The sequence below is a fragment of the Prunus persica genome, chromosome G1 (genome assembly GCF_000346465.2).
Source record: "Prunus persica cultivar Lovell chromosome G1, Prunus_persica_NCBIv2, whole genome shotgun sequence".
In the NCBI taxonomy this organism is placed as follows: domain Eukaryota; kingdom Viridiplantae; phylum Streptophyta; class Magnoliopsida; order Rosales; family Rosaceae; genus Prunus; species Prunus persica.
Window position 1 is genome coordinate 25,050,966 of NC_034009.1, and position 11,373 is coordinate 25,062,338.

At 38.8% G+C, this 11,373-nt stretch overlaps 2 protein-coding genes and 1 long non-coding RNA gene across 3 annotated transcripts; 1 reads left to right on the forward strand and 2 right to left on the reverse strand.

Annotated features, from left to right (window-relative positions):
- LOC109950435 lies at positions 3,443-5,211 on the forward strand. Its single transcript, XR_002272624.1, has 2 exons — positions 3,443-4,721; positions 4,827-5,211. It is a non-coding gene; the product is annotated as an uncharacterized LOC109950435 (long non-coding RNA).
- LOC109946873 lies at positions 5,316-11,373 on the reverse strand. The gene is made up of 4 exons (XM_020556010.1): positions 9,668-11,373; positions 9,267-9,292; positions 7,426-8,718; positions 5,316-6,806 (listed from the first exon to the last, which is right to left on the reverse strand). Exons 1-4 carry the CDS (start codon positions 10,992-10,994, stop codon positions 5,430-5,432), a joined length of 4,023 nt encoding a protein of 1,340 aa, XP_020411599.1. The 5' UTR covers positions 10,995-11,373; the 3' UTR covers positions 5,316-5,429.
- LOC109950432 (vinorine synthase-like) lies at positions 7,150-8,797 on the reverse strand. The gene has a single exon (XM_020569084.1). The coding sequence runs from the start codon at positions 8,710-8,712 to the stop codon at positions 7,402-7,404; it is 1,311 nt and encodes a 436-aa protein (XP_020424673.1). The 5' UTR covers positions 8,713-8,797; the 3' UTR covers positions 7,150-7,401.

Consider the following 11,373-nt stretch of genomic DNA (forward strand, 5'->3'; position numbering starts at 1 on the left):
ATCTCTCTCTCTCTCTCTCTCTCTCTCTCTCTCTCTCTCTCTCTCTCTCTCTCTCTTTCTCTCTCCCCTTCTCACTGCATTCCCCCATGACCAGCATGAACCTAGAACCCCAGCCCCCATGAACCTAAAACCCATTCACCCCTGCAATTTTCTTTTCCCTCCACCCCCTGCGATTCCCTATGACCACCACGAACCCACAACCAGAGAACCACAACCCAGAACCCCAGCCCCTATGAACCCAGAACCCATCCACCCATGCGATTTTCTTCTCCCTCCACCCCCTGCGATTCCCCCATGACCACCATGTAACCACAACCCAAGAACCCAGAACCTAAAACCCCAGACCCAATGAACCCAGAACCCATCAACCCTTGCAATTTTCTTCTCCCTCCACCCCCAGCAATTCCCCCATGACCACCACGAAGCCACAACCCAAGAATGCAGAACCCAAAACCCCAGCCTCTATGAACCTAAGAAGCATGGACACGGATATGGATACAGCGATACGATATGACATGACACGAGGATACGGCAAATCTCAAAAAACTAGGATACAATACGTCATGGATACGGTAATCTCGGCACCAAGATGCTTTTCAGATGACCGGGCTAGAAGAAATATCAATGTGGAGTATGCCTCTTTTTCAATGTGCTTAGATGACTTTGGAGCTATTGATGCTATGAATGATAGGTTTCACATGGAACCAATGGTGTGGTGGATTGTTCATGGATCTTCAACACCAAATCTCCAATCCATAGCTTTGAAGCTACTTGGACAACCTTGTTCCTCCTCGTGTTGTGAAAGAAATTGGAGTACATATAGTTTCATTCACTCTTTAAGAAGAAATAAGTTAACACCCCAAAGAGCTGAAGACTTGGTATTTGTGCATAATAATCTTCGTCTTTTATCAAGGAAGAGCCCAAGCTACAAAGAAGGTGTTACTCAAATGTGGGATATTGGAGGAGGTGGATTTGATAACTTGGGTGAAGAAGGTGTTGGGATGCTTGAAATTGCTAACCTTTCTCTAGATGAACCATCATTAGAGGTTGCTTTATTTACTGGAGAAGACATTACAAATATTGTAGTTGATTGAAACTTTTGTTTTGTTTTTTTTTATTTTTCTAGAGTTTAAATTTGAATTTGATTGATGAATTTGAATTTTTATGTTAATTAAAATATGTTTTAAATTATATATATTGTTATTATTATATTTTAATATAAATTTTTAATTACCGTATCCATGACGTATCGTATCCTAGTTTTTGGAGATTTGCCGTATTCCCGTGTCGTGTTGTATCGTATCGCCGTATCCGTATCCGTGTCCGTGCTTCTTAGTATATATGTGCATAAGGGCAAAATACAAAGCTGGACCAAAGAACACTAGAGAGAGAGAGAGAGAGGCAGAGGCGAACATACCGACAACGGCCTCCAAAAACACAGAAAGAGCAGATTTTATATTGAACCACGACCACCAGATGAAGACAAATTGAAGAACCAGGCTTCTTTTATTTTTTGGTGAAGAAGATGAAGAAGAAGAAGAAGATGAATTGATGGGTGGTGGTATGGTTATGCCCATATATTTATATAAAGAAGATGAAGATCTGTCGGAATTAGGAAAAAATCTTCAAAGTTCCAAAACAAAACAAGTATCGCGTGTTGTTCAGGACTTCCTAGTTGTGTCAAATTCTATTTTTTTCCGAAATTATTTCCTAAATCGTATCTTCAAATTGGGATACGTAATAGATACACGTATCCCTTTGTGATTGACCGTATCCGTTAACTCGGATACGTATCCCGTGCGTATCTCAGCGTATCCTTTGCGTATCGTGTCTCCGTGCGTATCCGTGCTTCTTAGCTATGAACCCAGAACCCATCCACCCCTGCGATTTTCTTCTCCCTCCACCCCTGCGATTCTCTCTCTCTCTCTCTCTCTCTCTCTCTCTCTCTCAATTTGATTATAGGGGTCAGACTTGCATCGCACAATGTTCCTTCACAGCCTTACGCTTTAATTTCAACATAAGTTATAGATTTCACAAATCAAGCTCAATCCACACACTTAACCCTAGAATCGCTGGAGAACCCGATGCAGCAATTCACTTGGCTATACTTGAAAATCCAAATATCAAGTGAACTATACCTTCTAAAATCAGGAACATAGAAAAAAAGAAAATGCAGTATCACCATACCCATGACAAAAACACAAAACACCTTTAATTGGAACACCTTGTTTTGGCATCCAGCTTTTATAGAAAATTTGCAATCCCCTCGAATTCTGGTTAGCGATCGAATTTAGCTCTTTATTTACACCTTCAATGGGTGGTCTTTTCTTGGCTGAAACCATTAAGTGAGTTCCTCCGAGGACGAAAAATGTGGGCTTTGGATGAAGATAGTTGATTGGGTTTTGGAATTGAAGAGGAAACAAAGGAAGCTTAAGAGGTTGGTATCTTAGACCCTGATGAAAATAGAGCGCCACCCTGAGTCTGTACAACAACGCGGCGGCCGGTGGTTCTCATACCTGAAGAAAATCGCAGGAGGTGAAGCAAGAAGAAAATCGTACGGGAAGGAGGGAGAAGAAATCACAAAGGGTGGGGGGAAGAAGAAAATCAACCCGTGGGGAGGAGAAGAAAATCACAGGGAGGATGGGTTCTGTGGGTTTTGGGTTCGTGGTGGTTGGAGGGTGGTGGTCATGGGGGAATGCAGGAGAGAGATGCACAGAGAGAGAGAGAGAGAGATTTTTTTTTAAATTTTTTAATTTTTTTTGCTTTTAATATTTTTTTTCGTATTTTAATTAATTTAAAATTAACAAAAATTAAAAAATGCGGGATCTACAGTGCCATGTAAGCAACTAACGGAGATATCTGACTGAATCCTAACAGCGAAATCACATTGTAACAAATTTAAAAGTTCAGGGTATGTTATTGTAAAAATTAAAAAGATAGGGACTAACATGCCTTAAGGGTGTAACCACAGGGTACTAAAGTGTAATTAATCCTTTTTTTTTTCCTTGTACCTTATTTATTTATTTAATAAAAATTATCATTTTAACATGACCTATCCAAAATCACTCCAAAACGACTAATTTGTTCAAAAGTGATTTTGAGAGGATTAAAAAAATCATGTATAGAAAGAACCAAGTGATTATTAGTCTATCCAAAATCACTCCCCTAACAAAACTGAATATATATTTTTAATCAAATAAGCTAAATAGTTAAACACAATAAACTTATTTGAAGTGAATTGTTTAATAAGATGTCAAAGTATCCCGAAGGCCTCAAAAAGAAAATTAACATCTTACACATCTTCATTGGAGATACCATTTTTATTTTTTGTTGTATTCATTGGAGATACTCTAAATTTTGAAAATTTCAGATATATTCAAATTTAACTGAGACGAAAATTGAAAACAAACCTTATGGTCACAATTAATTTGACTTGAAATATTCTCTAGTAATGAGAAAGCAAAAGAAAACCAACAGGTGTAGGGCACTGGCAGGCAGACACATCCTTTCACTTGAGCTCATGTGGAGAAACAAATGCAAGCAACTCATTGTCACCTTCAAGTTTAGCCAAGTCCTCTTCCTTCATGTTAATGTATGCTTCTATCTATTCCACCACCAGACTTGGCGTCCATGAAAACAACCAAGTTATTTCAAGGGGAAATACCACAAAATACAATCAAGGCACTTCTCCAAACACCATCCTGGACATTTTGGGAATAGTATCTATAAATATATACTTATTGGCCTTACGATTTTTTCTCACTTTTTCTTCTCTCTCAGCGCTCTCTCTGTATCACTCTCTCTCTCTCTCTCGCACAAAGTCCATTGTCGAGAACCAACATCTGGGCAGATTTGTCCCTTTAGTCACGAATGGAAGCTATCAGAAAGCAAGCGACCAGGCTTCGCGTCGCGAACGGGTCGTTAGGCAACAACAGGTGCTTTCATACCAATCCTAATTCCACCAGATCCAATTTCATTTAATCGCTTTCAGTATCTGCACTCTATTCTGATTCCGTATTTGATATTTCTTATTTTGACCAATTTCCCCTTGAATTAGGTCGACTTTCTTTTCCCTTGTCCTGTTTATTTTCTTGGTGAAATTCGCAATCTTGTTCTGCCTGTAATGCTTTATTTTCGTTGGGTTTGTGATTTTCAATCCAACTCAACGCATTTCCTTTTCAAAGTCGTAAACTTTTTTATGAATTTTGTTGATTGACATTTGATGTGCTACCCAAAAGAGAGGCGATATTAATTGTATTCTTGCGCGTTAATTGGTAAATTGCTCGGAGAACATTCTTGGAATCTGTTTATGGAAGATTGCAAATAGAATACATGGATAGAACAAAGAAATATATTTGTTGGTCCATAATGCCTTAAAAAATTAGAGCCTACAGTGTGTGTTATGGCTACAGGTCAGGCTTGTTCATCCAATGAAAAGTAAATGTTGCTATTAAGTTTTACATAGATATGCTCCCTTAAAAGAAATGGACAATCAGTTAGATTAAGGTATGGTTTCACTCAATAAATTCAATAGAAATTAGCCATTTGAGAAGTTTTTGCCAACAAATGTGTTAAGAGATTTCAGTTTCTGCTGTAACTTTGTTCTCATGTCACATTTTCTGTTCCTGTAGTCATATTCATAAACATGCCTTGAAAAGTATATGGTACATCTTCAACTACATCCCATCAAGTTGAAGCTCCTATTTAAAGAATTTGATGTTGTGGGTATTTGGTTTACTCACCTGTTTTGGTTCATATTCTTATGAAATTGAATTTTTAAAGATCCTTAATTAGATTTTTTTTTTCTTTCTCTTTTCATATGTCAGGAGGACTTCAATGAACTCACTTAAACTGATAAGGTCTCTAGTCTGAAAAACATAGTTGGTTATTTACTGTGAATAGGTTGTGTATCTGTTATTGATGTAATTTTGTATTCCCTTTTCTCCATTTTAAAAGAACTCTTTGCCAATGTTAAAGGTGAACCCAGAAGAACCAAGTATTCTAAAAGTTGCTGTTGTACATTATACAAATGTTCTTTGGTTGAGTCTTTTTAATAAGGGTAGGATTTTGAAGGTGGACATTTATTAGCTGTAGGTGAAGTCATTGCTAGCAGTTGGCTTGTACTTAGTAGCATGCAATAGTCATCTTCTTAAGTTGTCTGAGAAGTGGAACTTATTTGGGCCTTTGAAATTCAAATTTGTTTTTTACTGCTTGTTTATTTCCATTTTATTGCTTTTTTATTGTCATTCTATTGCCATTTTATTGCTTTGTGGTGGACAGTTAACTTCACTTTTAATAATGGTGAACTCTCTTCCTTCTTAATAAATTTTTTCACTATTAACTTCACTTTGATACGGAGATTATATTCTACAACATCAAATGGAAACTCTCATTCAGCAAACACATGATGATGCTAAGTCTCATTCAATTTAAAGACGTGCAAGTGGATTTTCCTTGACATTACCAATTGGGGAGCTAAGCAACGCCGTGAACTCTTTGTTATGTTCGAACTTGGCCATGTCTTCCTCTTTCAAGCTAAAATAAGACTCAATTCCATCACCATTTCTGGTGTCCATGAAGACTATTTGATTACTGATACGCATAGCAGTCATGCTCACCCATGTAGGCCTTCCCCAACCAAAATCTGCGTCGTACACAGGAAACTTGCATACACTAGAAAAAGTCAATGTGACCAGCTCTCCTTTTGCAGCCTTCTCCGTTCTTTTCTTCATGAAATCCAGATGTTCTTGATACCCCTCTTGGAATTTCCTCATATAATTATTGTCAATCTTCTCAATTTCCTCCATCACCTGCCTCACCAATCCATGATGCTTCTCACCGGTAGGCAGAGTTGGAGTTGCCATGGCAGCCCTGTAATAATTTCCAAAAGTATGCTGAGGCAGAGGTGGCTTGAACCTGGAACGAAGATCCATGATATAAACAACTGCGTACAACGTTTGAGGTCTTTCCCTAGGCCTTGACAAAACAAAGATGTCCCATAAAAAAGCAGACAAGGCCTCAACTTTTGATGGCCGTTTCTGGGTTTTTGAGACCTTGATGATCTGTTCATATCTTGATCTCAAAGCCTCAACCTTTGATGCATCAAACACAAACATCTTGGTTTTGATCTCATGCTTGTTGGTGATAGGAACCCCTAAATACCCATCCATATTTCTTGGTGGGAAAATTGAAGCTGCAGAAAAATCTGGACCCACAATAGAATTTTTGTTCCCCGGTCCACAATTAGAAGCAGCTGCCCAATTGTTCACAAATGTAAAACATGAGAGGCCGTCTGCAATTCTGTGTGAGATGCATAACCCAACAGCAATTCCTCCACATTCAAACACATTGAGCTGGACACCAAGGGCTGTTTTTGTGACTTCATCCAGCTTGAATGGCAGCAGTTTGTGGAGCTCAGAGAGGCAGGGGTTGGTGATGACATCAGAGAGCAGATGGGTTTTGACTTTAACTTCAGAAAATGGGATGCCTTGGTCTTTGCAGTGAACAAAAAGGTTGTTTCTGACTCTCCCAGCAAAAGGGTAGTATTGGGTCAAGACTTTGGATAGAGAAGTCTTGAGGAGGTTGGAGATTTGATTGATGTTTGTGGAGCCATTGAATTCATAGAAGTAGAGAAAAGGAACATAGGCATGGGGTGCTAATTGATCCAGAAAGGAGAGCTGGTGGTGGTGGAGATGGTGAGGGGTTGGAGAAGATGGTTTGATTGTCTCTTTGGTGATTACTTCAACTTCAATCTTCATCCTGATCTTCTTTGCTAGAGAACTTTTGATCGATCTGTTTTGCTTTTGCTAATTAAATTATGCAAAGTTGGAATCCTTCACAGATAATCACTTTTTTTTCTTCCCATTTAAAATTTTTTTTGAATAAGGTCTTTGCATTTCTCGGTGGAATAAGATAATCCAACTTGGTGGAAATTTTTGTTTGTTTTGAGAAAACTTGGATGCAATTTTTGTTTGTATTGATAGTGGCATATGCGATTGGGACTCTAAATTTATATAAAGAAACCAATGATCATGCGAATTCCGACCAAAAATATCATAAACTAATGATCACAACAAAGTACTTACATTAAACTATATTAAAACAAGGTATTATTGTAGGAAGGTGGATTCGAATGACCATGCCCTCGAATGTAGGAATAATTGCTCTTAACTATTAAACAAAATATCAAAGTACATCGGAGGTCTCAAGAAAGAAATTTTACATTCTACACATCTTTATTAAAGAACACACAATTTTATCCAAATTTTGACAAATTCAGATATATTAGATTTTAATTGAGATGAAAATTAAAACAAACCTTATAGTCACAATTATTTTGACTTCACATATTCCCTACTAATTAATATACTCATTCACAACACAACAAGATAATAACACACATCACTTGAACCCATGTGGAGAAACACATGCAAGGAACTCATTGTCACCTTCAAGTTTAGCCAAGTCCTCTTCCTTCATGTTAATATATGCTTCTATTCCACCACCAGACTTGGCGTCCATGAAAACAACCAAGTTATTGAAAGTCAGGGGAGGTGAGCCAACCCAAGTGGGTTTTCCCCACCCAAAATCAGCTTCGTACAGAGGAAATCTACACAGACTAGTGAAGCTCAGCGTCACCATCTCTCCCTTGAAGCAGTTCTCAGAGCTCTGTTTGATGAAATCCAAGTGCTCACTGCCCTGCTGCAGTTTGCTGACGTAGTGTTTGTCGATTTGTCTCACTTGGTCCCTCACCTGCCTCACGAGGCCATAGCACTCCTCCCCTGTTTGCAGCGATGGGATTGTCATTGCAATTCTGTAGAGATTTCCAAATGAGTGTTCAGGCAGAGGAGGGTCAATTCTTGTACGTAGGTTCACTGCATGAACAATGGCATACAGCCTCTCGGGTGCCGGTTCTGACTTCACTTGAGTGCTTGCCACAACGCGGCTCCATATGAAGGCTGACAAAGCTTCCACACGAGAAGGGGGTTTTTGGTAGCTTTCTAAGCTTTGGCTGTAATTATCAATACTATATTTTGCTTTAAGAGCCTCTATCTTTGAAGCATCAAAGATAAATCTCTTTGTTACAACATTCTGCTTTGTGATACCAGTCCTTGGATTAAACCCGGATATGTTTCTTGGTGGGAAGAGTGTGGCTGATACAAATTGGGGGCACACTATATGTTCATCTTCTTGTCTGGAAATGGCTGCCCAACTTTTGATGAACATGAAAAGTGACAAAGCATCTGCAATCTTGTGGGAAACGCAAGCACCAAGAGCTATGCCACCACAGTCAAAGATGTTGAGTTGGACACCAAGGGAAAGATCAGCAACTTCATGTACTTGAAATGGAATGAATTTGTTGAGTTCACTTGGAATTGGGTTTTGGATGACGTGAGAGAGTTGACAATTAACTCGAGTTTCCAAGTATGGTATGCCCTCATCATTGCAATCAATGAACAAGTTGCCATGGGCTCGTCCGGCTAGTGGGTAGAATAGAGTTAAGACATCGGAGAGGGATTTCTTGAGCTGATTGGATATGTCAACAATATTGAATTTTGTATCGGGCTCTGAGGAATAGAATATGACCAAAGGATTATGGACCGGGGGAGATATCTGGTCAAGAAAGGAGAGGTGGTATGTGCGAAGGTGATCAGGAGTTGGTGAAGATGGTTTGATAATCTCTTTGGAGATTACTTCAACTTCAACCTTCATGATCGTCTGCTTAAGTTCAAGTATACTTGGTACCAAAACAATGAGGGTTTGTTTGGCTGTGATTGTGATTGTCTGTGGTTTTGTGTTGCTCTTCAAGGAGACTTATATAGAGCTAGAGCAACTGCATGCTAAGGGGACAGGTAATTTTAGAAAATTAACTTATATGTTGTCTAATGGTTGCAGCAAAAACATAATTGGCTCATGGGAATGACATTATTTCCACGACAACATGCTATGTTTTGTTTAACTTAAAGCATGTTGAATTACAGGAATCATGATCTGACACTTGTGGAGCATAACGTCACACCATGTTTGTTCATTTTCTTAAGCATCATTAAAGTCTTTAGCTTTTTGTTTTCTTAATCTGAGGATTAGCTTGCATGGATTTTCCAGTGATATTATGATAGTGATATTGGATGGTGTAGTCTCTGTGTTGAAGTGTCTCGTTTTTAGCAAACAGTAGAATACATACAGGATTAGTATCTTTAGTCCAACATGGTTTTTCTTGCAGAAATGCATATATGTTGCGTGTGAAGTAAAGATGAGCTAGAGACCATGCTAACAAGAAAGGGCATAGTACCTGAGAAGATTAAAGAAATTCAATCCATGCATTTAGACCACTTTTTACACTATAATAACACAAGAAAATGTGGCGTAGTTAGCCACCTTGGGCCCCAAGAGCTCTTGATTGTTGATGCTGGCTTTTTTAATTGTTGATGAGTGTTTGTGCTTTGGACTTTCTATTTTTCAGAGTAGCAGGAAAATTTGACTTGCTTTTATTTGTGGGTTTTCCCCTACAACAGTTAATAAACATGATTTATTTTATTTGTTGTAATTGTGGTATTAGAAATGTTTATCGATAAGATATCACCTTCAAATTTTGTACCAAATCACACATTCATACAAGAATCATAGTTCACCCATAACAGACGCATTTTCCTTACAGTTCAGCAACCACTTAGAGAAACACAAGCCAAGAACTCGGTATCACATTCAAATTTAGCCATCACTTCCTCCTCCAAACTAATGTATGCCTCAATTCCATCAGCCTCTTTGGTGTCCATGAAAACCACCAGGTTCTTGAATGTCAATGGCGGCGAGCTCACCCACACGGGCCTCCCCCAACCAAAATCATTATCATACACAGGAAATCTGCAAAAACTACTGAAGCTAAATGTATCCACCTCTCCTCTGATAACATTATCACTACTTTCTTGGAGAACACTCAAGTGCTCATTGCCCTGTTGTAGTCTTTTGATATAGTCATTGTTGATCTTGTTTATTTCATCTCGCACCTTCATGATCACTGCGCCATAATTGCATTCTTCCCCACTACTTAATAAGAATGGAGCTGTCATGGCACCACGGTAAAAATTTCCGAAACAATGTTGTGGCAGTGGTGGATCAAACCTCGGTCGCAGGTTCACAGAATGAAGCACTATGTAGTGCTTCTCATCATGTCCTGCATCATCCTTTGTGGTGGCCACAAATCGACTCCATATGAAAGCAGATAAGGCCTCAACTCGTGAGGGTCCTTTTTCGTTTTCCAAACTCAAAACTCGAGAGTTAAAACCTGAACTGTCCTTCCCTTTATATTTGGTTTTGAGACTCTCTATCTTAGAGGAATCAAACACAAACCTCTTTGTTACTCTGTTCTTTGTGATGCCAATGCCTGCATCATATCCAATATTGAACTCCTTTGGAGGGAAGAGGGCTGCTGAAACAAACTCTGGAAGTTCTATTCGGGGTTCATCTCCCAGGGCTGTGGCAGCCCAAGTTTTACTGAACATGAAATGAGACAATCCATCTGCAATCTTGTGAGAAATACATTGACCAATAGCAAATCCTCCGCATTCAAATATGTTGAGCTGAACCCCTAGAGCAAGTTCATTGGCAATATCGTCTAGCTCCAATGGGATGAACTTCTTGAGTTCATCAGGAATTGGATTGTTGAGAAAATCAGAAAGTGAGCACTTGACTTGTGCTTCAACATAGGGAACGCCCTCATCATTGCAATCAACAAAATGGTTTTGTTTGAAGACTCGACCGGCTAGCGGGTAGAAAAGGGTTAAGACGTCGGCCAAGGACTTTTTGAGATGGCTGGATATTTCAGTGATTTTGGGCTGTGTCTCGCCATTGAATTCATAAAAGAGGACAAAAGGGTTATAGACTGGGGGAGCTAATTGATCAAGAAAAGAGAGCTGCAAATAGCGAAGATGGTCAGGGGTTGGAGATGATGGCTTGATAATCTCCTTGGAGATCACTTCAACCTCAATCTTCATCTTAATTCTCTCTCTCCTATTTGATCAGAATTTGTTTTGATTGTGCAGTGCAGGGACGGAAGTAGTTTTTGAAAAGAAAGACAGAAGTAGTTTGTTCAATTATTATTAGGAGGTCAAAGTTTGATTGCTGTCAATTGTGTGGTGTTGAAGGGATGGGGGTGGAAAGTGGAAAGTCAAAAGTCTAGGCATTTTCATACATAATATAATAGCAGGGGAAGGTTTATATATAGACAAATTAGCATTCAAAGTCTAAGTTTTCCTACTTTCAACTCAAAAGAAAAGTCTTACATTAACATTAACTAGCCCCTTAACACATGCTCACGCATGTGCCAATTGGTTTTCTTTTTTTTATTTTATTTTATTTTTAGAATTAATAAAA